Source organism: Pagrus pagrus (assembly GCF_965226575.1).
Source record: "Pagrus pagrus genome assembly, chromosome: 15".
Taxonomy (NCBI): Eukaryota; Metazoa; Chordata; class Actinopteri; order Spariformes; family Sparidae; genus Pagrus; species Pagrus pagrus.
In genome coordinates, this window is record NC_140199.1 from 24,987,393 (window position 1) to 25,015,378 (window position 27,986).

A 27,986-nucleotide genomic window follows, 5' to 3' on the forward strand; every position below is an offset into this window, starting at 1 on the left:
TCTATGTGTCAGAGTGTAATGTTAAAGAGAGCAACAAAAGTGTTCATTTAAATTAAACAAAATACTCAACCTACCTCTAACTAAAACTCCCAATTTCATTACGATTGTCTTTAAATGCTGCCAGTAGCATAGTAAAAAGGCTCCAAAAAGGCACTTCTCGGTCAGTAGTCTCTGGTATCTTTAAGTTGATTGTGAGAAAGCTTCTGCCTAAAGCCCCACTCTTCCTCTGTGGTGTCGCCTCTCTCTCCGCCACCTCGGCCTGATGTGTGATGGTAAATTAAACGTGGCAGGGCCGGCCCGAGAGACGGAAGTTCAGACCCCTCGGTCAGAGGTCGTGTCACTCTCTGGGTGGGGGCAAATTGTGTGAGTCACGATCAACGTTATGTGCTGTTTCACACGCCTCGGCAACAAGTGAGAGTACGAGACACAAAAGATGATAATGTTGCATGTTTTTGTACATCTGTATTTAAGGTTTTTACCTCAAACTGTGGTCTCTAGTTGTTCATGTGAACCACTTAGCAAACGTATAGAAGACCACAGTGTTGTAAAAAGTACCCAAAAGTCAGTCTGGAGTAAAAGTAAAGATAGTGTGTTAAAAACTAGGCTACTCTGGAAAAAGTTAAAGTCACCTGTACAAATAGTATAGAGTTAAAGTCTTAAAATTACGTGTTTGTAGTGTATACTATGAGTCGACCAACTATGGGCCTGGCTGATTATCAAGTTCTTCTTTTTTCTAATAGTCTGAATTTAATCTACAAAGTAACTAGTAACTTTTATTTGATAACTAAGTCATCAGATAGATGTAGTGGAGTAAAAAGTACAATACTTGCCTCCAAAATGTAGTGGAGCAGAAGTACAAAGTAGCAGGAAATACTCAAATAAAGTACAAGTATTTTAATTGTACTTGAGTAAATGTACTTAGTTACATTCCATAAGTCAGCCATAAGTGTTCAATATTGAAATCAGTGTCAAAACAAAGACATCAATTTATGATCAAGAGTAGGAATATGTAAACATACGTCCAAAATATTACTTTGGTAAAAGTGAAAGCCGTACGAATAGTACTTGAGTAAAAGTCTTAAAGTATCTAATATTAAATGCATTTCATTACCAAGAGTAAAAGTAAATTATACTTATATCAACATGTATGCACTATATACTATGGGTCGATCGATTATCCATATCCAGCATATTAGTTAAGTTAAATGATTTTAAAATGCACTACTTTGGCTCTGATGCAGCATGTTATCTGTAAAGTGACTAATATGCAAAGTCATCAAATTATATAGTGGAGTAAAAAGTACAACATTTGCCTTTAAAATGTAGTGGGGTAGAAGTATAAAGTAGCAGAAAATGGAAATACTCAAGTAAAATCCAAGTACCTCAAATTTTTCCTCAGTACAATACTTCAGTAAATGTACTTACAGAACATTCTTGAAACGGTGTCAAAGAAATGTATTTGTGTTTTAAAGTATGCATATGTACACATGCATCCAAATTATTAATTTCGTAAAAGTGAAAGTCATCCGATGAATAGTACTTAGGTAAAAGTCTTAAAGTATCTGATATTAAATGTACTTAAAATTTAAATAAGTGAATAAACAAGCTAATTTGAAAGTATACATACATTTACTTGTCTTGTCTGTACAGTATGTACGATATGGATCGACTGATTATCATCCTGGCCAATAATTGATATTCAGCTTTTTGCAGATTAAGAGATGTCTTTTTTTTTTTCATCTGATTGTCAATAAAACAAACTAATTTTAAAAATGCACTACTTTGGCTCTAATGCAGCATGCAATCTGCAAAGTAACTAAAGTTATCAAGTTGTGTAGTGTTTGAGTAAGAAGTAGAATGGGTTATGGAGTGGAAGTAGCAGAAAATGTAAATACTCAAGTAAAGTACAATTACGTCAGAATTGTACTTGAGTAAATGTACCTCTGAGCCACCCTCCATCACTGGAGGAACACAATGTTATGAACATGAGAACAAACCCATGATTGAAGACAAACAGAGAAGTACAGTACAGCGAGGTAAAGGGTATGTATAACAGGGGTATCTCTGTGTTATGTAAGAATTCATTAACTGTCTTTTCTCCTCTTCCCTCAGTTGAACCTGCAGCCCAGCGCCTGACATTAGGTCTCCAGGTTAAGCATAGTATTATCTCCATACGCTGCCTTCAAGAGCAATGCCCTCTCTTTCATCTCTGCTGCTGATGCACAACTTGTGTAACGTGCATCGAAGTGCTGAACTTAAAAAAAAAAAAAAAAAAAAAAAGGGAAGAAAAAAACGGCCAAACGTGTTTTTCTGTCTGGCTTTCCCACACATTAACGGATTGCTGTGTCAGCAGCCTTTGTGTGATTTTGTTTTACATGTGGGTCCGTACAGTACGTGCTGAGAGCGAGCCAGTGCATGACTCACATAATTAACTGAAAGAAGAAGTCTGAATGAGAGTGGATGGGTTCTGCACACCAAGTTTAAAGTGGCTTTGTTGAGTCTAATCCAAAATGTATGTCCTAATTACTGTGAATGGACATTTCGGCGTGCCTCTGTTGTGCGCTCTATCGCAGTAAAATGCAGAACTTCCACAGAGCCGCAGGGCAAAAGCTCGGTATGCTGGCTCTTTTGTTGCTGAGAGGGTTTTTGCTGCATGCCAGGCAGAGCAATCCAGCCGGCCCACAGGGGTCATCAGAGGAGGGAGGACTTTTGATTATGATCATTATTTGGTAAATAAGATGTCAACAAGGTGTTTCCTTGACACTTTATTGAGCAAAAGGAGGAAGGTGCAGAAATGAACGCCCCCTTCTCAATGGGACCTCTAATCTCCTCTTTCATGTCCCATCTCGTCTGAAGGGTTTCGGCTTCGGCTGCCATGTGCTAGTCTGCCTGGGCCTGGCACTTCTTACTCGCAGGTGGGGTGAGTATCCTGGCAAAGCATGTGTTTATAAAACCCACTTGTTTGGGCACAATACTTGAACTAACTTCTTTTGAGAGAACAGTGTGAATCTGTGCAAAGCCTTTTCCCAAAGTCCTTTAGAAGGCGACGGCCCATTGAGAGCGGAGAAGAAGGGATTACCTTCCTCGACAGTGGTGCATTTCCGAGAGAGCTGATTAGCTCTGCATTCATTGTTAAATCGAGCAAAGGAAGGCCCTAGAGGAGTGAAAGGATCCAAATAGGTGGGCCCAGAAATAAAACAGCCGCAGGAAGCCCTGCACAGGCGAGCCAAAGTTTTCCCAACATTTCTTTCCCCCACTCCTAAGGAGGTGCGGCGTGAAAAAGGAGATTAGCATACAAAATTAGAGGCGGGATGATTTTTAAGGGCAACTTGCCTCATGCCCTCCACCCCCACGGCCCTACTCTGTCTGGACAAAGTTAATTAAACTAGTATTAAACAGTAAAGAAACTTCCAAGCGCTTGGGAGTTAGGGGGCTCTTTGAGGATTACCATGATGAGGGAGAGGACGGGAGGTATTTGTTGAGGCGAAATTGAGAAAGGCGTGATGGAACGAAGAGTTCGCTGGAAGGTTTTCTATTCTTGTTGGCTTGCCCCGGACTATCCTAACCCCAGTGTGAACAATGCGAAGAGTGAGGCTGTGTTTACTGCAAACCATCAGGTATTACTGTCACAAAGTTAAAGAAGGATGAACACTTTCGTCAGGCTGTGAGTGATATATAAGATAAGAAGGATTTATTATTCTTTCATTACATTTTAACAGAAAAACCGCAAAGGCAACTACTAATAAAGCAAAACTAGGAAACGCTGTGCAATAAATTAACAATGTACAGTACAAAGTGCTTCATTTTATATACAATTAAATACATCAAGAGGGCAGCGAAGGTCAGGGCGAGCCAGACGATGGGAGATAGTCCCCAAAAATGTCAGAATGTTTCTGAATAAATTGGCAGAGGAAGTTGAAATTTAAGAAGATTACTGCGAGACATTCATGGGAATACAACCTTGAAACTTGTTTTAAAAGGCTAATACTGCTACTGCCCAATAGTCATCCACCGTTAAAAAAACTAATAACTGTTTAATGGGGTTTTTTCGTGCGCATGACAATAAATAAATCATGTTGTGGAGAATTTTGAAGTCAGAGAAATACTCTTTTCAAAATGTTGTAAAAAGTATAAAAATATATCTTAAATACATTTGTACCAAAAGTTGTAAAAACTCTCCGTCTCGTCTTCTTGATCATGTGTCTTTGTGCACATCCCGCTGTCTTTACCTTTTAATACAAAACTGACAAAGAGGATGGTCTGAGAATGTATTAAAGTGAACATGCACAGAGAGTTTGGGCGCAGTGGTACAAATATGATGACAGCAGGGGAGAAGTGATGAAGACGCTCAGTGCTTCTTCCTCAGCCTCAGGTTCTTCCGGCGGCTGCTGGCGCTCTCGTTCTTCCCCCTCTGACCTCCTTTCTTCACACAGAAGTACTTGGTCACTGTCTTTCTGCACTGCTCGCACTTCACCGCGCAGCACCAGTGGAATTTACAATTACAGCTCGACACCATCTCGGCTTTGCGCTCCTCCACAGCCAGCCCACACTCTCCACACAGCCTCTTGCAGCTCCGCTTCTCCCACTTGCTCAAGCCCTTGCCCTTCTTCAGGCACTCGCGGCCCTCTGTGCCCGGCAAGCCCAGGGTGCGGTTTTCCAGGCAGTAGTCGGGGGAGTCTTCGAGGTGGACCAGCTCCTTGCGAGAGATGGAGTTGAAGGTCTCGGCGATGGCCCCCCGGCTGGCCGCGCTGTTCCCAGCTCCTCGGAGGAGATCTACCTTCAGAGCCCTGTGGTACTTCTCCTTCAGGTAGTTCCCCACCTCTCTGAACTCCGGCAGCTGCAGCCAGCAGGTCTGAGTGGTGCAGCTCCCTGAGACGCCGTGACACTTACAGGTCCTCTGCATGGTCCCCTTCACAGCCTGGAGACGCAGAAAGCACAGAAAGAGAGAAGATTCACTTTATTAAAATGCATTTATAGTTTAAAGGTGCAATATGTAAGGTTTTTAGTTTAAAACATTCAAAAATTAGCTCAAATTATTAACAGAATGTGAAGAAATAGCAGTCCACATGCCAAAAGCATCAATGTGTTGTGTTGCAGAGACATCTATTGAAGTTAGAATGCTAACCGACTAGCCCTGAGCCACTTTGTAACTCAAGAGGTGATATTCTGATAGCAAACAACATTGTTCACCCGAGCGCCCAGTTTGTGTAGAGTCAGCTAATAGGCGCACTAGTTGCACAACTTATTGAGCTAACTAGCTAACCACAACAGCAATTAGCAGTTACTCTGGTGAATTGCTCTAGAATCTTTCTTTTTTTTTTTATCTAATTGTTAAGAAAAAACATTTTTTTTAAAATGCACTACTTTGGCTCTGATGCAGCATGCAATCTGCAAAGTAACATAACAAAAGTAATCAAATAAATGTAAAGTCTTCAATAAATGTTGACAAAATGTAATGAAGAAGAAGCATAAAGGAGCAGAAAATGAAAATACTCAAGTCAGTGAAGTACCTCATAATTGTATTTCGCGGATAAGTTCATCCAAAAGTGTGTGGAGATTCAGTCGCTGGCTGCTCACCCCCATGCAGATTGAAAGTCGAGAGAAGTTTTGTAGTCCACAAAACATTTTTGGAGCTTCACAGAGCATTACAGCTTAATAACTGAAGTAAATGGGGATTTAAAACGCATTAAAAAAACACAAAATGGGTCCATACAGCTTGTCGTGCCTAATCCAATTCTTCAGAAGCCCAGAGATCCCAAATTAATTTGAAAATAGGTCATTAACGCCCTTTTTTAGAATCTTCACTGTAGCTGCTAAGCAAAAAGCATTAGCATGCACCGTGCCTGAAGTGGATACAGGAGCTTGACCACGAGTTGAGAGTGTGAATAAAGTCTTTTCAAATCTATTTGGGATCTCTGGGCTTCAGGAGACTTGGATTACATGTGACGAGCTGCGCGGCAACACTTCAGAAATGTTTTGTGGACTACAAAACTTCACCTGACTTTCAATCTGCATGAGGGTGAGTAGATAATGATTTTATTTTCATTTCTGGGTGAACTAATCCTTTAAGGACTTGTTGTACAAGTAGCTTATACTTAAGTAGCATGACACATTTAAAATAAAGGTTGAGAGTAAACAATGTGACTCCAGTAGGAAGGTATGAAGGTAAAAGAGGATGAGTCACTGTAAATGTACATATTTACATTCCATCAGTGTTTGATATTTAGACAGTGATAACACAAAGAGATTTGTAGTTAAGAATATGCACATGCACACGTGTGTCTATGTAAGTATGTGCGTGTAAAACAGGACAGGATGTCCATTGTCTCTTGATTGATGTGTTGTCAAATTAACTGATTGTATTCTCAAAGTTTTCCAGTTAAGTAAAAAAAAGGGGCGATGAATACACTGAAAGGAAGAAATGATAGCTTCAAGGTCCTTTTCTGAGTGTCTTTGTCGGCCTCAGTGTTTCCTGACTTTACCCGACACAAAACAGCTGCCGGTTGAAAAGAGGACGTTTTCTCTCCGTGAGGAGGGTACGAACTCTCTGTCGAGGTGAGGCTGAATCAAAGTTTCACATCGAGCCCCATTGTCGCCTCCGAAGAAATGGGAGTATTTATTTAGCATGTTCATTATCAACATGTTTTCCAGTGTGAGAAGACCCAATGGAGAGTCCCATTGAGTGGAGAAATGAAAAAGGAGTTTTTCTCTCTTTCTATCCCCATTTTTTTCTGTTACAATGATGCTCCAGGTGCCATGGGGATCCTAGGGCCCGACAGGGGGGAGCAAAGGCACCGTAAACAAAGAGCACTTCAGCTGCACGCCTGTGGTCCCCTCAGACTCCCTCGGGGCCAAACAAAGACCAACATAAATGTGGGATCCTTATTGCAAGAATAAAAACTAAACACTTATTTTAAAAAAGCAGCATAATACAGAATGTTGTGCAGTGTCTGGCTCCCCAGGATCTCTAATTAAGCTTGCACCAGTGATCCTGAGATTCTCGAGTTGAGGTATTGTCATAAGGGGCATTCAGCACTGGTAAATAGGCCCTTCTGGTACACCGAACACACTGTTATTATTGGGGACGAGTGGCACCTCACTTATAGCGACGTGAAAGGGATGCTTGGGTGGCACACTCAGAGAAAAAATGATTCAAAAGGTGCTTTACACTGTGCAATCAGTTGGAGGGCCCGGACAGATTCCCAACATTTCCACCAATTTAAATACTGTATGGTTCAAATCAAATCCATCTTTTACCAAGGGCTCATCTCGAATCAAGAGCATCTACTGTACCTTACGCCCGGCCTCGTTATTATGGAGATTCATAGCTGCCCGTGCATCCTGCCCAGTCTCCAAGGCATCGACAAACTGTTTCGAGATGGCCTCGCCGAAGCCGACGTTGTCGCTGCAGCCGCCCCAGAGCCAGCCGTGGCCGCCTAGGAGAATAAATAAAGCACCAGGTTCAAATGATCTGTGCTAAAGCCACGGCTGCTGTAGGTTTTTATGTACAGATCTGTGTATTTCTCTGACCTCGCTGTCCATTCCTGCTGTCGTCACAGCCACAGTTGTCAAAGTCTCCGAGGCTGCAGTTCCTGGTTAAAGTGTACATGACTCCAGCCGAGCTGATGGCGTGAACGAACGCTGTCTCCCGGTTTGCTGTCGACAGAGAAAGACTAATTAAAAATCATATCGGTTAGGAATTATATTACAGAGAGAACTGGAGGCCTTAAGTTGTCAATGTTACTATTTTAATTGTTTATGCAACTAACTCTTAGAAATGTCTCTCTTTAGTATGTGAATTCCTCATGCTTGCTTTATTGTATTTTGTGTCCTTGTGTGTTTTCTGCCCGTAACTATGTGCTTTTTTGCTGATGACTGTCTCCGCCAGACTTTCCTTTAAAGAAATCTAAGGGGGCACTATGTCATTTTGGAGAAGAAATTCAAACTCAAAATTTTAATAATTACAATATTAATGAGGTAATAGTACAAACTCAGAAATATTTATTTTTTCTGTTCAGGAATAATCAAGCTGTTCTCAGAGGGAAATAAGTTCCCAACACTGTATGAAGCTAGAAAGGTGGCAGGTGTCATTAAAGGTCAGATGTATTATTTAGTTTGTTTAGGCATCAAAAATATCAGTGAAGATCTTTCTCTTCTGATTAAAATGTATTCTTTTAATGTAAGAAATGTCTTGGAAAAAAATGTGTCATCACGGTATATACACTTCGAAATTTTGCCTACATGACGTTGAACACATTTCCCTCCTTGTCTTGTGAATCTGGTTATGCTGCTTTCATAAGCTGCACAGAGAGGCAGTGACTCTGGGGGATGTTGTGAAATGGATTAGTTTGTTTGTTTTGCCTCTAGCGACCGTGCCCACTGTAACTATCCCAAAGGCTGGCGAATGTTTCAACTGAGCAAACATCTCTATTTCACAAAGGAGGGAAAAGAAAACCCTCCCCTCCACCACAGAAACTTGCAACAAACATCTTTTAAAATCCATTAGCCGTGTTCCCCATTGAGAACCTCCCTCTCCCCCTGCTGCAGCGTGGGGAGATGTTTGAGCCGGTGTTAAAGCCGGCTCGTCTCCGGGGGACTCTGGACTCACCGCTGCGCAGGCTGCTGTGTGTGGACAGCTGCAGAGCTCTCTCGGGGCAGTTCCAGCGGTCCCATGCAAACTGGTATTTGCACTCCTCTATGCCACTCTGAGCTCCTGCTGCCACACTGCTCGAGTAGATCAGGTACGCCTGCAGCAACAGCAGCAGAGACAGGGGAAATATTAAACCCATAGAATAATGACAGCATGTTTTAAGATATTTAGACGGTTCTGAAGCATCTGGCCTGATTCTGATACTCAGATATATCCACCTTAAATTGTGAAAATTAGCTTTCTCTTTTTTACCTGATGCAAACAATGCAATCAGTTGCACCCCACCTTATGAATCCAACCCAACCTTTGGAATATGAATGTAAGTTTGTGAAATAATGACACAAGCCTGAGCCTGAACACAGAGTTCAGACAGAAGGCCCTTATAGAGCGTCAGTAGTCACAGCTCCAACGAATCATTAGAAGACTTCTGGGGCGCAAAATCAAATGTTATATGGAAAGAAAACAAAAAATGCCAATGCGATACAGTCTCAGTATCTTTTACATTTATATCTTACTACTGGTGTCAAATGATTTACACTTTTTCACATGGTTTTCTTGAGCAAAAACAAAAAAGTTTTTTAGTCCACAAAACATTTCTGGAGCTTCACAGCAAAACAGCATTGCAGCATCCTCTTAAAGAACTGAAGTAGATGGGGACTTGATATCAAACATAAAAAAATAAATAAAAAAAACATAAAATGGCTCCAAACTGATCGTCCAGTGTAATCCAAGTCTCCAGAAGTCCAGAGATCCCAAATTGATTTAAAAAGAAGTTATTTACACCCTCAAAGCTTGTGTACACACTTAAGATGAGCACATGCCAATACTTTTAGCTTAGCAGCTAAAATGGTGATTTCAGCTATAAAAAAGGGCGTGAATAATGTCTTTTTAAATTGATTTGGGAGACTGGAGACTTGGACTACGCCAGAAGAGCTGTATGGAGCCATTTTATGGGGTTTTTTTGGGTCTGTTTTTGTTTTTTGTTACGCATGTTAGCATGCACGAGACATAAGTCCCCATCTACTTCAATCTTTAAGGAAAATGCTGCAACGCTGTGAAGCTCCACAAATGTTTTGTTGACTTTGAAACTTCACTTGACTTTCCATCAGTACGGGGGTGAGTGGATAATGAAATTACATTTTTGGGTGAACTTTTCCTTTAATGTTTTGGAGATTAAAATAATGCAAAAACAATGTGAGCTGCATTCAAACTTCACTTTTTTTTTTTAGGACGCCCTGTCCTTGGCTTTCGCCCGCCTCTCCGCTGCTAGTTCAGGCTGTGTGAACGATAATATAACTAATATGTCTCAAGTGGCCTTTGGGGAGATGGAGTACCACCTCTTTCACAGGGGTCTGGCTCACTAATGATGACCACCCACTACAGCAATGCTTGCCCTCGCCCCTTAAAACATTCAACCCGCACATACACAGAGCCTCTGAATAAGGTCAAGTGTACGGCGGGGGGAAAAAATCACAAAGGGCCAAGAATATCACTGATGTATCATTAGTAGCATTGTTGATGGGTACCAGAGCTTGTCAATACACTTATCACAAAGACAACAAGGCTGCACGGAAAGCATGTTTTCGGTCTCTTTTTGGGGGGGACGAGACGGGGAGAAAAGATCAAAAGAGAGTTGGCTTACCTTGGGTCCAGTCATCAAGAAATTATTCACTGACCTGGAAAAGGAGACAGCTTATTCACTCAGGGAAGCTCAGTGTCCTTCACAAATTCCTCTGCTAACATCTCTCATTAGTGCGCTTTGTAACATGTTAAACCGTGACACCGGCAGGCATCCAAACCTCAGGGAACAATACGCCTGAATTTGGTCCAAAAGTATAGAAATGTAAGAAGTGAGGCACACTGAGGCCAATGTTTATGTTATTAGTCCTTTATTACTTGAAATTTGGGGTTGCCAGGTTGTGAAGAAACCCACTGACGGTGGTTTATCCTCTCTGTTTGTAAATAATGCTGTCATAAATGCTGGTAATCTATTTATAGTGTTCATGGGTTTCTTCATTTTCAAATAAGTCATCATGTCCGCAGTTATAAATGTTACAAGTCATTAAAAATGGTTTTAAGCCAACAAGTCTGCAGTTTTAAGTGTTGAACACTTGCTTGTATATGGATTCTGATCATCTGCACGTCTTTTTCTGAGAACAAAAAAAAAGTGGTCAGATAGTGGTGAAAAGGAGTTTTTACAACCTGGCAACCCAAAGTTTTCTTACTTCTGGCTTACAACTGATTTAAAAAGCATTAGTAAAACAAATATTTTATCATTAATTAAGCCATTAGTTACCATTTATAAACCATTTATAAAAGTACTTTATTTAAAAATGGTAGTAGTGAAATAAATGGAACAGATCCAGTTGCGATTTACATGAAAAATAAGTCATTTCCTTATTTACAATTGCAAAATTGTTCATTTAAGTGATTTAATGGGGCCTTTTGAATAATACACAGCAAAAATATACATAAATCAGGGCTTACAAACAATATAATACTAGATACATAACCAGGACATAATCAGGACACAGAATTATGGGTAACACTTTATAATCATAAATCATCATTAATAGGTAAAGGTATAGGTAAGTAAACTTAGTTAGCAGTTATTTCACTGTTAACAACCAATGGAATGCTTTATAACCATTTTATGAAGTGGTTGTTTACATTATTTATAAACCTTTACAGTTTAATAAGTGGCTTATAGCATTTCATTGGTTCTAACGGTGAATTAACAATTAACTGAAGTTTAATACGAGAAATATACTAAGTGTTACCTGTTCTGCACAAAATAAGAATAATATTTGAACAGTAGATGAAACTTACCAGCAGCAGTACGACCTCATGTGAGCCAGGAGAATGAAAATATAATAGAAAACCTCCAAATGCACGAACATCGTGACAGGTGAGGGGGATGACGGAGACTCTGAGCCCGTCCGAAGCCTGCAGACAGTCGAGATGGAGATGGAAACTGAGCTAGCAGCGCATGAAACTTCACCAGGGGCTTCCCAAGACTCAAGGAGGGGGCTCTGAAATGGAGCTGCTCTCGTCCCAACAAGAGATTATCTGCCTAATTAAAGATTTTCCCCCTTCTTACTCTCTCGACCAATCAGAAGTATTGCACCAGAGGAGAGACTGAACTGATCAGGGCACCCCTGGGCCCTCAGGGCCTGGCAACGGTAGGCTCCCTGCCTCCACTCAAAGGCAAAGGAAGATCTCTTTAATCCTGTAGGAAAAGTGTAACACTGATCCCTTGAATTTTTACGTTTATTAAAGATATCTTACGCAGCTCGCTGATTGTCAGGGATTAGTGGCTGATAGTGCTCTGGATGGCGGATTGTTAGTTTGATAGGAGCACAAAAAAATGAGCTGTTTGTTCTTCAGGAAGTAATTCATGTTTTCACAGAGGTGTGATTGAATCAACGTGTATCACCCAGAAACACGAGGACAGTCACGATGATAGCCATGATGATCACAAGTGTAATCTAAACTGCATCATCACATTTACTGAATACATTTATACTGCAGAGTGTTTTATTTCTACAGGCGGGTCAGCAGCAGGTGGAAGCGCAGCTGTGTGTTAGTACAATCATGGCTCATCCTTTTACGCATCTTTGAAGAGAAAACCGTCTCATTTTCCACTTTTTCATGTATGATTTAAAAATCAATGTAATACATATTCTGCAGTAGATGGGGCTGTTTAGCTGTGTATGTATTGATACTTTACATTTCTATATTTGTCACGTTTCCTGCCATATCTGAATCTGAAAGTTGCCACAGGAGTGAGAAATACTTCGACTGACGAGAAAATAAAAGGCTGATGGAGACACAGCGAAGGCCCGGCCATTGATCAGATATTTGCATCACTAATCCAGACGGTCCCTACCTAACACTGGATGAAGGGTTATTCCCCAATAACCCCGTCTGACCCCTAGGACCCTTTCCTTTGGCGCAGGCAGCCCTTTAGCCATCTTCTTGTGTGCAAATTAGGATTAGAGAGAGAAAAAGTGATTGGGAGGCGGAGAGCAGGAGGAGGGGGACTTCTGAGGGATGTTTTTGGATTAAGATTTAAAGAGGAATGACGAGTGAATTGAGACAACAGCAGGATCCATCCTGTTGTTTCAGCACTTTTAAGGCACAGCGAGTGATTCCTTCACAGGGAGCGCCAAAAACGCACTTCTTATCGCGAGAATTTCCCCCAAAAAATGTGCTCTAAATGTATAGTTTGTTCATATTTAAAATAGTCTAATTGGGCTTGATGGGAATTTTCTTTAAAAAAAAAAGTGCAAACATATTCATTATTTATCTGCATAATGCGCTCAGCTGTGTGACTGGCCACTGTGGCGCGTCTGAGCGCTCTCTGCCAGTGTGTCCACCACACTGAGGTGTTGCATGCCGTGAGGAGGATGGCCTGACAGTCAGCAGCCAATGGACAGAGGGCTGATGTCACTGTTGGGGCAACAGAGATCAACAGTGGTGGTGGGACCACTAACAGTACATTTGGACCGGGCTCAGACTGGTGGCTGCACTCAGACATTTGGCAGAAAATCAATCAGCAGTTGCAACAAACATCAGATTTAGTGTTTCTACACTGAACAGAGGGAGGGTGCACCGTGTTAGCTGCTTCTTTGACTTGCAGTAAAGGGATTCTCCAGCAGAGGGAGCGAATTGACAGATCCTTCAATTTCTTTGATGGATGACAACAACTAAAACCTCATGACCTCAGGGAGGACATTTTCCTCTGCCTGCTACCCCTGAGCAAACCAGGCTCAAATAGCAGGAGGTGGCACCTCCCATCAAGACTTACACACATGACCACAGTGACAGCAGAAATAGGCCAGAGGTCTTTGGGGATGGACGCATGAAGATGCAACACGTGTAACAATGGGCTCCCCGAGGAATGTTCGAACAATAAATGCAGATATTTTAAATATGTACAGTATGGTGGTGTCAACAAGTGCAGCCAGGTCACAACAGTGTCTGATGTGTGAGACAAGCAAGCCGGGCATGACCAGCAGAGGTAGATCCACATCAGCACAGGCATGTAGACGGGAGACGACACTATTAATTAACAAGTACAACTTGTCTAGAAAGCTGCTGTGGTATGCTTTGGAGGCGATCGGTGACGTCAGCAGCAAGATCAAGATCAAAACTTTCAGACATTCTTAATTCCTGTTGGAGCAACACGTGTTATAAGTACGTAAAAGCACGTGCAGACAGATAACTGTAAGTAAAGATAAAGGTGTGTGTTAAATAATACCCAATGAAAACAACTTAAAGGGTAAATCCACCAATTTTACACATTAAAGTGTGTTTACAGGTCTTTGAGTATTAGGCCTACTACATGTGAACAAAGTAGTAAAAAGCCTTTTGTGTCTCCAGAGGAAGCTGCATGTAATCTGATAAATCGCCTCCAGTGATGTCACTCAGTGGTTAAGATGCATTGTGGGTGATACAGGCACCAGGTTTTGAAAGCAGTCCCCCGGTCTGCATTGCACTCCTGAAACACTGTGAGACTCCTCATGGACAGTTTAAAAACAAACGATCATAACCAGATCAGTTTTATTCCACACATTCATCTTCCTTTTATGAACCTGGTGCCTACATTACCCACAATACAACTTATCCTATGAGAGCCAACATTGGAGGCAATTTATCAGATTACATGCAGCTTCCTCTGGAGCCACAAAAGGCTTTTTAATACTTTTCACATATAGTTTTTCACAGTTATTATATTATCAGTAGAAGTTGTTATTGTAGTGTCCAAACACCCCTGATAAAGAATTTAACCAAAGTAGTCTGGTCATATTTTTTATTCAGTATACGAAGAAGGAGTATTACAGAATTCCAACAAAAAAGCAAAACATACACTTTATCACAAGTAGAAAATTTGGTTTTATTTACGTACATACAGTGGGCAAAAACATTCTTCGAAAAAAGGTGCCATTTTTTTAAGGCATTCAGACTTCAAGAAGTTAACACTGTAAAAAATTGTTGCTCTGTAAAAGAGGAAGTGTGACAAATATTACAACAGTATCATTAATGATGTCAGAACAAGTTTGGATCTCGTTTCAGAGCAAAAGGATTTGTTTGGTTCCACAAAAGTTAAATTAAAGTAACCCCATCGTTTTTTCATTTTTATCATTTTTTTTTAGGATTTGTTGAATGGTCCCACTTTGTACATTATAAATAAATTATTCAGTTCTTGAAATCAGACACCACACAGCCGTGATTGGACAGAAAATTTAAGCCCTAATTTAGTTCCACAACTTGCACTTAATTTTTCAAACAGGTGTGCAACCCTCATCATAAGGCATCTGGGCAAAGTCCTGACATGTTTCATCATCACACAGCACAAAAAGGTAAATCCACCTCCTACACATGCCTCATTGGCCTTATCTGAGGGAGAGGGAGACCTTATGTCTGAGTGTATTTTATGTACATACAAAATAAATGCTAATAATTCTCTCTTCTTTAGATTAAGAGTCAGAATTCTGGTTGTATAATTCAGTCCAGTCTTTACTACTTAATCAGAGGTATACACTGCGTCAAACCAGAGAGCTGAGTCCTCATTAGGAGCCCATTGGACAGTTTGGAGACAGTAGATATGAAAGTATCCCAAAGTATAACACATCTGTATTCACCCAGGGTTACTCTGGTATGATAAATAGGGGCAGTTCAGTCGAGTGTTGACTGTCTTCTTGTTGGCATTTAACACGGCAGTCTATAGTTTAGTAAGACAACTAGCTTACCAAAATTAAAGATAAACCTTAGCTTGGAACAGACAAACAAATATCAAGATGAAACGTCACTCACTGTGGAATGAAACTCAAAGTTAGAGCGAATGACCTTCAATCTTGCCTGTAGAGAAACCTCATTGTTAAGGGTTTCAACAAAGCTTTCAAAGTGCCAAAAACTCAATCAATAAATAGCACATTAACAAATAAGAGATACAGTAAATTATTCTGTAATTGCTGCTTTTACACACCGCTCACACAGACTTGTTTGGTTGTCCTACTGGTGCCAAGAGAGACTTAAATCCCAATTAGCATTTTTATCCTCTTCCTGCCTGTTTTATATTACGGTGAAAAAGCTGTGCTTGCACATGTAGCCGAGTCGCTGGCTGTGACTAATATTTGGTGAGGACACTTCACAACTTAAAGAGACCTACACAATTTATAGAAAGGTCTACAACTCTTTTAAGCCAATATTAGTCTCAGGAAGAGGTTTAACTTATAATCAGAAGCGTCGTAAACACCCCCCAAATCGCTAAAATGCTGCTATACCCGTTGCTACGTTTTGTCTTGGTTCCACACAGCGTTATCAGAGTTTGAAGCTAATGTGACTCAGCCACTTTTGTAGCTGCCGTCGCCCGTTCTCTGTACGCGAGCAGCGATTGTTTCCTTCAGCACCCTCTTGCGGTCCTTGGCCAAACCCATGAAGCACATCAAGTCTATGAAGGCGGTGGTGAGATTGAGCTTGCAGCCAAACTCACTGGTGGCGTAGTCGAAGGGGAAAGTGTGATGGTAGTTGTGGAATCCTTCTCCTGAAAACCAAAAAAACATAAGTTAGTTTTGCTGAATGTCAACAAGTGAACAGACATAACTTGAATGGCTACAAAAGATACTTTTTGATGAGTTTGATAATAGGGTTGATTTAAAATTGTTTTAAAATGTTTTGAGGTGAAGCCTAAGACCTAACCAGACTGGTAATACCAAATTTCACCACTAGATGATATAGACTACAGATGCTCCCGAGAGGAACATAATAAGAGAGAGTAGTGGCACTACAGTCCATCAGGGCAACTGCAAAACAACATGTTTTCAATTCTCATACCAACCATACAACTTAACGTGTCTTCCTCTGAGCTTTAACATCAAAATAATACATAAAAATGAAGCAACAATTAAAGTAGTCATATTTGTGAACCTTGCATGTCAGTGAGTTTTTCTCATCACATTCCTGAGAATGTCTCACAATGAAAGCCGCGTTAAGAAATGAAGGGTCTCTGTCCACTTAAAGGCTAGAGGGCTTTAAATTTGAAATGAAAACAGGAAGTGTTGAGTTTTGTACTGCAGGCTACAAAAATAGCCTTTAACTTAATAAACTGCAAAATACCCTGCACCAAATCATTACTGACAGTTTTCTCTTGTGGACCTTAGTATGAGAAGTGTGGTGGCACTGTCTGCACAACTCAGTTTAAGTGCATCACAACAAGACATAAGTACCGCCGATAAAGCTGAGCTAATCAGCTATCCCTGGGCTCCTGCTAACTCGCCACATGCTGCTAGTTCTACAAAGTGTCAGTACAGCAAGTTGGCACAAAATCAAAAACTGTCTGAGGCTCGTTCACCAGACAGGACTGGCAAAACAAGAAACCTACCCAGCCCCAGCTGATAGCATCATGGAACGTTTACTCTCATTTGAAGACACACAGCTATGCGTAGTATGTGACTAATAATGTGATTTGATGCTAAGTGGAGACAGGGAATTTACAATTTACAAGAAAACCAAAATCAGATGTGTTGCATTAGTAATGCTTATGAAACCGTTTGCTGTGCCCACAGCTTCAGGAAATAGAACAACTATGAATCCACTGAACCACTGCAGTAGAAAACAGCCGATCAACAAGCTCAAAATCCTGTAGCATATACAGGTAACATTGCTCTGTCAAACCTGTTGGATAAATTTAGATTTTTTGTCATATTTTTGGATACATTCTGAAACTCTATTGCAGTGTTTCGTTGTAGATTGCAATCACAAATCACTATGCATATTCACACCTCTGGTTCCCAGCAGTAAACAATCCATCAGACTATTTTTGTCATGATGATTGAGGTGAAAGTTCATCAGAAACTTCTGAATGCAAATTGAGAGTATTATGTTTGAGAATGCTTTTACAGCTGCAGACTTTTACTGCTTTATTCACTAGGAATGTGTTTACTACAGCAGCTCTGGCTGCTGAGGAACAAGTGAGTAACATGGAAATGACTGTTGTAACTAATTAAAATGACACAATAGGTGACACTTGAAGGTGTAAAAATGGACTTGGAAATTGAAATAGTTTCCGATTCATTTCTTTCCCCTTTTGTTCATACAGCTGCGTGATGGCAGCACAACAAGAAAATCAATCTTGGTGGATAAAATGGGGCTGACAATGTTAGTTCTTGTAAGGCTGCATGGAAATACAGTTGAAAGCAAAGAAAAGAAAAGCTTGTGTGCAGTCATTAGTAAGCTCGTAAATGTAGTGCTGTTTCGCTGCCAACAATGCTCGGTGCTGTTTGCAGCACCATACCCTTGTGGTGTCAGCCTCCACGCATAAAGTTTCGACTCACGGAAAAGGATGATACTGAAAATAACATTAGCATCTAAAAAAAAACTAAAAAAAGACTGAATGCACATGGAAAAAACACAAGTATAAGCATATTTACCATAGTATAAATAACAATGAATCATGAGCATGCTGTTTCCTTACCTATGGCACTTAAAGCAACCATTGCGTTTTCTCTCGGGTTAATGGTCTTGTCATAAGGCCTGTTGCCCCATATGTGCGCAGCGCTGTTGACCAGCCAGGTGGCATTGAGCATCACAGTGTATCTGAGGAGTCCGGGGACGAAGTACGCCACGAGCAAAGATTCACCCCAGAAGTACCAGGGCACCAACATGGGCACAACGAAGCAGAGGATCAGCACCGAGAGTTTGTAGTGCCTGAAATGAAAGAACAAACTGTATCTCACACTGATCCAGTCACACTTGGACATAAACCAGTCTGAGGCTGGATTAAATAACACACATTGTTAAATTTAGATTAAAATCACATTAGTCATGTTTACATGGACAATATTTCTTAATTCTGACAACATGGGGTGTGATTAATAGGGTCTGGTGTTTACATGCAACAAGTAATTTAATCAGAACAGCTATGGAACGTGCAAAATGATTTTGCGTCACACATTCCTCTTCCTCATCAGATATTTTATCTCTTGACGTGTGTTTGATCAGCTCCCTGTCCCAAAGATGGGTATCTATCAACGCCTATGTGACGTTCTCTGAGAGTTTGCATTAAAAACAAACCCTCCGCAGTGAACCAGTTCACCATGGAAGCCACCATCTTTGGTAAGTAGAGAAACATATGACACTACGGTGGGCACACCCAGAGAGAGGGCAGCCTGAAAATAATCAGGTAATGTGGTTTATGTGGGACAATTTGATGATTAACTGATGATTGCAACTGATGATTAAAATGTTGTTCTGTTTGAGCCTGTGTATTCTGACTGAGGTGTTTATATGGAGCATTTTTATTGTTTGGGCTTTAAAACCGATTATAATAACAATATTAAGGTCCATGTAAACGCAGTCACTGAATCATTTTTTGTCTAATGGCAAAAAAACAACACATTCTATAATCCCACAACACTAATAGAAGTGAAAAGCAATATTGTACTACTGTCTACACTGTGTAGTATATATAATCTATAGTGTATAAAACATTCATATTATACCTCCAGCTGTTTACTCTTTATATAATGTCTTGCTATTATTATTGCTTATACTCACACCTGCAATATACTGTACATTTTTACTATTACCTGCACTGCTCACTGTAAGTGCTTCATATGTTCGTACTGTACACGTAAGGGATGAGAAATATCTTGATACTATGTCGTAACTGTGATATGAGACTACATATAGTGTTGTTACTCTCGCCAAGTAACACAATTATGACCTAAAAATAGAGGCATACAGTAGGCCTACTCATTTCAGTTCACTTATTGAGCTTTGCGCCATTTGCTGCTAACATTAGCAGATGCTATAGATGTTCAAGCAGCGCTGCTTAAGAAGCCACTAGCACTCGTGCTCAGTTTACTGGTGTTGTTTGTAGTGTGTTTAAACCTTTCCTTTAACCTCAGCTTACTATTGTGCCATCACAGTATGAGTTTAGCTCATAACTAATCATAATCCACGTGACTACAAAATGCAAACGTAACAGGAAAGACAAAACTTATCTTAAATAACATTTCAGTTTGAGTATTTTATCTTACAATTCTGCAGCATATCTTTTCCGTTTTTAAATTAGCTTATATCATTTTTAACTACACCACTACACCACTAAAGGGAGCTTGCATACCACCATTGGTACTCATACCACTGTTCAAGAATAGTGGTTCAATGCAATATAACCTAAAAATATTACAATAATACTTTAAGGCCATATCGCCCAGTTCTAAGACACATATATCTTAGTGTATTAATATCTATTTCTTAACTATATACTACTACTATACAGTATAGACACATTATTTTGCACTTCTTCCGGTTCCTCTGGTTAGATGCCAAATTGTATTTTGTTGCCTCAGCACTTGGACTCTGTGCAGTGACAATAAAGTTGAATTCACTAGTAATCTAATCTAGTCTAATCTAAACAGTCCCATAAAGGCCACAAATGTAATCCTACATTGTCATGAGGGCAATTCAGAACATATTGATATGATTATCTTCAGACAACTGGCACATTAGTTCACTGTACACAGTTGACAGGACCCTCTGATTGGGAGGCTCTGGCCAGTGTTAATCCCCTTCCTCTGAGCGCAGTAGTGAAAATCTTGGACCGTGTCCAGAAGAGTTGAAATGTTGACCAATGACCAGTCAGTGGACACTATGGGGGCACGGTTCCCTGATGAAAAACGCTTCCCTTATCAGTAGATCTGTCTGTAAGTGTTATCATGGCCTCTACAACCCAGACTACAACATCCTGTGCAGCTTGCGCCAGAGGGGAAATGACTTATAAAGACGATCACATGTGCGGACTCTCGTTATGGCTGACTACGATCTGTTTAGTCTGCATCTATGAGCTCCTTTCAGACACATGAACGGCAGTAAACTCTACGTAATGCATGCTCACCGTCTCTGAAACATAACCACTTTGTCCGCCTTCAGGTCTGTCAGTTCCAGTTTTCTGCCCTTCTCAATGACGTCGGGATGTTTGCGAACCAGCAGCCAACCAATGTGGGCGAAGAAGAACCCCCGCTTGGCATTGTGGGGGTCTGCGTCCGTCTCCGAGTACTTGTGGTGGACACGGTGGTCCCTTGCCCACTCATATATGTCATTCTGGTACAGATAGAGAGGATTACATGAGGCACCTACATATGCATGGAAGTTTCAGATCATCAGATTAAGGTCATGGATCATGTGGTAACAAAACAATAAATGTATATTACTTCGATTACATAACTCAATTGAAATCAGACAGAATTATTTGAAAACCATACAACTGCTACTTTATTTTTACCAGTAAATTCTGTACAGTACATGTGATGAATATTAAGCATTTGGATAGCTTTAAAGCAACATTATGGAACTACTTTACCTTAAAACACCTTCAGTATCAATTTGATGATACACTGACTTGTAATAGGTTGAATAGTGTATACATACAATAGTATACTGCATTTTCAGACTGAGACAGTATACAATAGTGCTACATATAGCTGCTGTTAGCTGGTTAGTTCATGTGACATTACTTCTGATAATATTGTTACGGAAACCCGGATTTGTATTGATGACAGTGGTGTTACACTCAGAAACTGGGGCTGTGCTTTCTACATAGTGTTGCTTTAAGATCCCCTCCGTGCATGTTTTATGATATATAAAGAGAGTGCTTTGAATAATACAGTACTTTGTGTCTAATATGTTCTCTTTTCTCAAAAAACCTAAATTGCATGATATCAGCTGTAGAGATGGTCGCCGTCTCTCTAATAACATGGAACTAGATGGCACTCAGAACAGCGATGTCTCCTTCCAGAGCCTAGAGATAATCCACAGACTCTGTTGTGAGCAGCTTGATGGAGGAACCGTCACCTTTTCCCCAACTACACTCGCCAGCCATATCACCACGCAGATGGAAGCGTGCATCTACTCATGGACAAGAGGCTAGCTAATTAAGCTAACTAAGTTAGCTAATGTTACAGCCGAGCCATGGAGGATGTCATTAATGTTTACATCCCAAGCTGTCAGGAGCACTACCCTCTCTCGAGGTCCGAGGATTATCTTCGGTAATCGGGTCATGATTTCTGGAAGGAGACGTCGCTGTTGAATTTTTCAAATGTATTTTTAGCCCTCTGAGCTTCACAAGCAGAGTGCCATTTAGTTCCATTATAATCAAGAGAAGGCAGACATCTCTAGATGAGCATGTAGCACTACAAGTAAGCAGAAAAATATGTATTTTCAATTTTGGGGTGAACTGTCACTTTAACTGCTCGACACTGGATGTCTCTGTGAACTGTAAAGTCTGTTTTAAGTGTATGTGCTTAAAGCTCCCACATCACACTTGTCTAAGTTGCACAATTGGCTTCCAATCTAGTTGTGATGTTAAGCTGTATATGAAAAACAGAGCTCTGGCAAAAACATACATCAATCTGCAGAGTGGAGCTAGAACAGAAACCTGCCAAGGAATCAACGGAAATATGCATGAAATATTTAAAACAAAATTTGGTTTTACCTGAAAAGCCATGGAGTTGGCAAGAGCGAGGAAGACTCGCAGGGGAAATGAAGCCTTATAGGATCTGTGGCTCCATAATCTGTGTGCACCAGCAGTCACACCGAGGGCGCTGAAGAGGTAGCACACTACAGCTGGAAGAAATAGAGGTGGAGAGGACACATATCTTAGGGGAAACTGTCACCACCAGACTGAGATTAATTTTACACCCATGAGAGCAGGGTCACTGGGACACCATGTTCTTTCCACTACAGCCAGGCCTCATTGTTCAGAGAAAAGTCATCTATGTGGGGAGAGATGGGATGATGGGAGCGTGCAGGTCTGCCCTCACAATTTTGTTGTTCTAAAACTGCTGAATGTGTCTCTATGTGAAGCCCAGACAAGACTACCCAGGATTTGAGACCCGGGGGCTTCTGACTGGCAAAGAACATTCTGTTGTGGTGCCACGCAGCTCACAATGGGATGACTATGGGAATGGTGATTGTGCTTTGTCTTCCCCGGTGAAATAATATGCAGCTCAGCATTGCAAAGAGAGGGGAAAATTATGCAGTGCCACAGTGGAAACAAAGTTGACACTGTTCAGGAATTCAAGTCATGTGTCGATAGTCTACATATATATATAGGGGACATATTCTAATTATTCAGCAAGTTTGGCTCGTGTTAGTGAAATTCGAACACTTGCACACCCACATGCTACATATTCAAAATAGTTTAGAATCACTAGCCACAGGTTTGAGCTGCTAAAGAGGGAACCAAATAACATTTACACAAGCAGGGATGTGTATAATGAGAAAGGCCAGAGTGACTCATTCTCCATTATTCCCATAGGCATGACCCCCTCAGGCAGTACGTACTGTAGTTAGCAATGATCACACAACATCAGCACATTCTCTCCTCTCTAACTGTGGCCTGTGAGGAGGAAAGACAAACCGGAGCTGTAACGCCAAGCCTGCGACAGTGTTTACACAATACTCACTCCAAGCAAGAGTTGGAGCCGATGCGGAGGGAAGCAGAACCAGTCCGTAAAGCGAAGCGACATGTAGGAGGGTCATCATTAGGATGTTTCTCCACACCAGTATCCTGGGCGGTTTAGGACCTTCTTTCTCTGCGTAGGTGTCGTCAAAAACATCCTCCACCGTCGATGTTTCTGCTGCCATGGCACCTCCGTTCTGCTGCTTGCCAGCGTGATGATTCCGGGTTTCCGTCTCGGTCATTTTTCAGCTGAAGAGGTTCTGTAACAGCGGCAGTGCGCAGCAGGGAGAAAAAACGAGAGAGGTGTTGCTCAGTGAAAATGCGTACAGCGGGATGCAGCGACGGAGGGGGAAAGTACGGCGGCTGGCTGTGTACATGCAGCAGGCTGCGCTTCACTCTCGAGATCGCAGAGTGGGATGCCACTTTTGTTCCAGTGGCATCATCTGAGAGTTATGTCACCGCTGGTTTTTTAGCATGCTGCTGCCGCTCTGCTGGTGTGTGGCTCTCATTAAAGGTATAGCTCATGTTACACCGGCTGAAGTTACGCCACTCCCCACAGCCATAAACTGATTCATACATTCACCCAACTTATCCCAGTGATGATTAGGAAGTACTGCAGCTGCGTGCTTGTGTTTCACAACGAGATACTGCTCACACGTTAACCAGCTGTGTCATGATGACATCTCTTAACTTAAATGTGTTGCTGCTAGCTGGTATTTAACGGTCTCACATTAAAACGGTGCTGTTGTCTCCGTTATTGTTCCACCGGCTCGCGCTGCGTGTAACTGCACCAACAGGTAGCTGATGCCAAGACTGGGTCACTGTGAGCTAAATCATGGGGCGACAATGGTTGGTAAGCAACCTGATGGAGAGGCAGTGAATCATGATTTGACGGCATTCACCGACTATAATACACACACACACAATTCAAACAACTAACGCTGTTATAAAACACATAAGGCTGCTCTGAGGCGTCCTAATACCTTCTGTTAAAGACCTGTGGAGGGCAGCAATACGCCTGGGCAGCGTCTAGTCTGTCGGGTACATGAAAGAAGAAGAAGGACCGTCACTGATTTGATTAACTAAGCTAAGCTAAGCTAAGCTAGCTGTATGAGGAGTGCTACTACACATGGGGGGAAAGGTAGTACAACGCCTTTTCATAGTGCTGCCATCTATTTTCCAATTATAATGCAATTACAATATGTTAGACTTGGCCACCTTCAAATTCATCCTCCAAACAAAAAGCATGCAGCATATCACCAGAGCAACTACTAACTGCTGCTAACTGTAGCCGCCGTTAGCTAGTAAGCTCAGTTAACTGTGCAGGTAGCAGGTGTATTAGCAGAAAAGCTCAGAGCATCAGGGGACTGTTGCTACTGTTAACTATGAGGCTACCACCTCCTAAGGTCCAAAGTGGCTAGGGGCTAGCTGGTTAGCTTGCTAATTTCAAGTGTGTATCTATGCAACACAACACATAGACATGTTCTACATAGATTTCATCACATTTTGTGGATAATTTGTGTTGATTTTGAAATGTTTTAGATGTTGCACCTTTAAAGTAGCTAGCACTAGCTCCAAAAGTAGCCAGATGATGCCATTCTAGTGACAAAAATGGGTGATGCCATCGCACATTTATTTGCATAAAGCTTAGTGGTTGTAATGGTTGCAGTGAGACAAATTTGTCACGAGTTGCTTTTTAGAATTAAAGAGGCTCTCAAAAGTCACTAAATCTTGCGGCAGAGTTGCTAAGTTGGCAACACTGATTGCATCCAGTGATATCACTCATATCTGAGTTGTATTGTGGGTAATGTAGGAACTAGGTTTTGAAAAGCAATCCACTGGTCTAGTGTTGCACAACACTGCTGTACTCATTATGGACTGAATGAGCCAAATCAATAGAGTAGAACCAGAGATATAGCCTTTTTTATTTTGCGCATCCTTCTTTCCTTTTCAAAATCTGGTGCCTACATTACCCACAATGCAACTTAGCTACTGAGTGACAACACTGGAGGCAATATAGTGCCCTTTTGGAAGTCCCAATGGTAGATAAAACATGATAAAGTGAACACTAGGGTGCCCCTCCAGTGGACAAAAGGTGGTGAAGCACCCTCTTTTTACAATCAACAGCAAACAGCTTGTGCCCTTTTTATTTTCCACCACAGCCAGTAAGCATACTTTAATGTCTAAAATTGGGGGAGTTATTATTTAATGCTAGCTCTGTTACAATGGGCATGTCTTCTTTTTTTTTAAATTAAAATAAAAATATACAAAAAACAAAACTTTCTACATGTAAGAAGTGGTTGGCTGTATGTCGGTTGAACAGCAGTTAAGCTAACATGTACTTGTTTTTTATATTATTATTCAATTTAGTAAACCAAAGGAAAATGTCTTAAATTCATGCCATTAAAAGTGGCATATGTCAGTGGCACAATATGAAAGTTAAACGCTGTGCAGGCGCACGTTACACAGGCATGTGTCTGTATATGTCCTTGGCTGAACAGCAGCAACATACCACTAGTCAAATACTATTATATATTTGCATGTGACATTGGCGTTTCTGTAAAACTCCATTCAAATTCGTGTGGTGTAAATGGCTGCTCACCCAGGTAAAGCCGACTCGCTGTGTGCGCTCCAGTCGCTTTTCCGGCCGCGCTGCGCACCTGGAATGCAGGTAAGCTGAAAAGTAAAGATGCAGAAGGTAACGCGGGTCCTCGTCAGAGATGAAGTCCAGGATGTCTCACTGCCCCGAGGATGTTTTAAAGCAGTTGGTGGATGTGGAAATGAACGGCTCTGAATATCCCATTGGCTGTTTGCGTGACAGCCTGATGACACCCCTCCTTCTTTTCAACATCAGACAGTCTCATATAGTCTTGCCTAATCGTTCAAATAAGCTCCCTAATCTTAATATGACTCTTAAACTGATGAAACATTGAACGAGGTTTTAAAAACAGGTCAGCTCTTCTGACACCATGATGTCATTCAGCGATGACTGTCTCCGTCTGAAAATGCTGTCATCTGACTCTCTGTGCATTGTACCCCTTCACCTCTTTCACAAATGAGACACTGTGCAGTCCAAGAGCAATATTGTTATTTTGCAAGCTAGTCTAAAAAGTCTAGTGTGACATGGTTGTGAATTGTGGTTAAAATATCTTGACTTTTGGTACAGTACATTTTTCCCAAAATAAGACATGACTAAAATATTTCCCTCAGATGTTGACATCAGAAGATAGAAAACTTCTTCCTGAAAATGAGGGAAAAAAACAAGTGGGAGTTCATGCGAAACGTGCAGCCAAGATGTGCTTTTAATGTGTTACATTTTTCCTCAATTTTCCTTAATAAGCCCTTTTTTAAGTAAATAAACCACAGTAATGTATTGTGAACAAAATATTTAGAATTTATAATTTTAGTTGTGCAAGAAAGGAGATAAATATGCAACCTCTCATTGCCAACACCCTGACAGTGATGAGGTGGTAAAAAATGGAATTTCCTACCCTTCTGCAAACCATAGTAACCCATGATTTTATTGCACAGTCATCATCCCATTACTCCACTGGAGAGATAAAAGGACACACTATCAGCCAAGGCCGCCTTGTACCAGTGTATGAGCTCACACAAACTGTGGTAAACCCTCAGGAACAAAACTTGGCCACTTGTATTGTACACTCATGATTTTATGACCTTTAATAAACTGGAAAAAATGTGATGATTCCTAGAGAGATAGAAGTTGTAATAGCACCATCTGCTGCACACATAGAGCTACTGCAGGGCAGGAGATAGGATGCACAGCAACAGGTTTTGTTCCCACATTCAAATCTTCTAGCAAGAGTTGAGCTTCTGAGGTATGACCTTGCTACATAAGGAAACAAAAACAACCACAGAATCAAATCAGCCTCACTTTGACATAATCTTAACAATTCTGTAATATATAATATATATAATAACACACAATCTGTCTCGTCTTGAAAGAATGGCATCTCACTACGGTGTTTAAAGGCCCAGCACAATTACACAGGTGTTGATTAGCGCTGTTTAGGGTATTATGAGAGGCCAACGAACCGCATGAACTGATGAGATTAATAAAGGTGTATGTTGTCTAAATTAACAAGAGAGAAGGAGTTGTTAATCAAGAAAAATCTGTATGCGCCTACAGAGTATGTGTCAATTAATCCATCACCAGCAACATTTCCTGGTTTCAACATCTCTAATGTAAGGTTTTGCCACTTTCTTCTATTTTATATAGCTGTAAATTAAATATCTGATATATCTGAAATTATCGGCCCGATATTGGGAAATGTATATTATCAGCTATGTTTGGGTGAGATTGCTACCAATTAAAACAGCCAATAACATGAAGCCAAATTGTTTTCATTGACTTAACAAGCACAGCATTTTCAAATTCTGTGGCTGTCTGCACCCTAGAACTTGGTTTGCAGTCCACCAATAAACACAGAAAAGAATAAATAAAAGATGAATATGGAATATTTAACCAGCAATCTTTGCTCATGACATGTGAGCCTTTCTCACCCCCAGGTGTGCATAAACTAAAGGTTAGGAACTCCTTTTTAAAATGTTACATTATTGCTTAACTTATTGATATCGGCCATGAGAAGCAGGTAATTATCGGCATCATCTGAAAAAAATCTTACTCATCATCAATTATCAAAAGTCATTTGATACCACTCTACTACAGTCTTGATAGGAGGTCTAATCAGGCAAATGAGTGAGGACAACTGTGTAGATGAGCCACGGGTGTAAAGTTATTGTAGGTGGTTTCCATTCTTGGTATTTACTTATCTACTTTTGTGTGCTGATTGTATTCACTTTATTTGGTGACACATCTCTTATTTGTATTTTTTATTTTCATAT

At 40.9% G+C, this 27,986-nt stretch overlaps 2 protein-coding genes across 3 annotated transcripts; both read right to left on the reverse strand.

The window, feature by feature from the left end:
* Positions 1-3,669: 3,669 nt before the first annotated feature.
* wnt8b (wingless-type MMTV integration site family, member 8b) lies at positions 3,670-11,659 on the reverse strand. Its single transcript, XM_084374819.1, has 6 exons — positions 11,480-11,659; positions 10,293-10,326; positions 8,609-8,747; positions 7,531-7,656; positions 7,294-7,436; positions 3,670-4,918 (listed from the first exon to the last, which is right to left on the reverse strand). The coding sequence occupies exons 1-6, from the start codon at positions 11,548-11,550 to the stop codon at positions 4,349-4,351; spliced, it is 1,083 nt and encodes a 360-aa protein (XP_084230945.1). The 5' UTR covers positions 11,551-11,659; the 3' UTR covers positions 3,670-4,348.
* Positions 11,660-14,451: 2,792 nt separating this feature from the next.
* On the reverse strand, positions 14,452-26,093 carry scdb (stearoyl-CoA desaturase b). Of its 2 annotated transcripts, XM_084376448.1 has the most exons (6): positions 25,723-26,093; positions 23,125-23,380; positions 22,152-22,282; positions 20,556-20,761; positions 18,129-18,361; positions 14,452-16,199 (listed from the first exon to the last, which is right to left on the reverse strand). In XM_084376448.1, exons 2-6 carry the CDS (start codon positions 23,360-23,362, stop codon positions 16,000-16,002), a joined length of 1,008 nt encoding a protein of 335 aa, XP_084232574.1. In that variant the 5' UTR covers positions 23,363-23,380; positions 25,723-26,093; the 3' UTR covers positions 14,452-15,999. The 2 variants fall into 2 exon arrangements, with proteins under 2 accessions (XP_084232574.1, XP_084232573.1); XM_084376447.1 differs by lacking the exon at positions 25,723-26,093 and having other exon boundaries at positions 23,125-23,605.
* Between the last annotated feature and the right edge of the window lie 1,893 nt (positions 26,094-27,986).

Bases quoted from the DNA above. Each gene is read 5' to 3' on its own strand.
- wnt8b (XM_084374819.1), bottom strand. From the start codon at position 11,550: ATGTTCGTGCATTTGGAGGTTTTCTATTATATTTTCATTCTCCTGGCT. The intron at 8,748-10,292 runs GTAAGCCAACTC...CTGTTGCTGCAG, and splicing joins TCTTGATGACTGGACCCAAG to GCGTACCTGATCTACTCGAG. The intron at 7,437-7,530 runs GTCAGAGAAATA...TTATTCTCCTAG, and splicing joins CAGCAGGAATGGACAGCGAG to GCGGCCACGGCTGGCTCTGG.
- scdb (XM_084376448.1), bottom strand. From the start codon at position 23,362: ATGACCGAGACGGAAACCCGGAATCATCACGCTGGCAAGCAGCAGAAC. The intron at 22,283-23,124 runs GTGAGTATTGTG...TATTTCTTCCAG, and splicing joins GGCTCCAACTCTTGCTTGGA to CTGTAGTGTGCTACCTCTTC. The intron at 16,200-18,128 runs GTAAGGAAACAG...TTTGGTTTTCAG, and splicing joins GGTTGCTTTAAGTGCCATAG to GAGAAGGATTCCACAACTAC.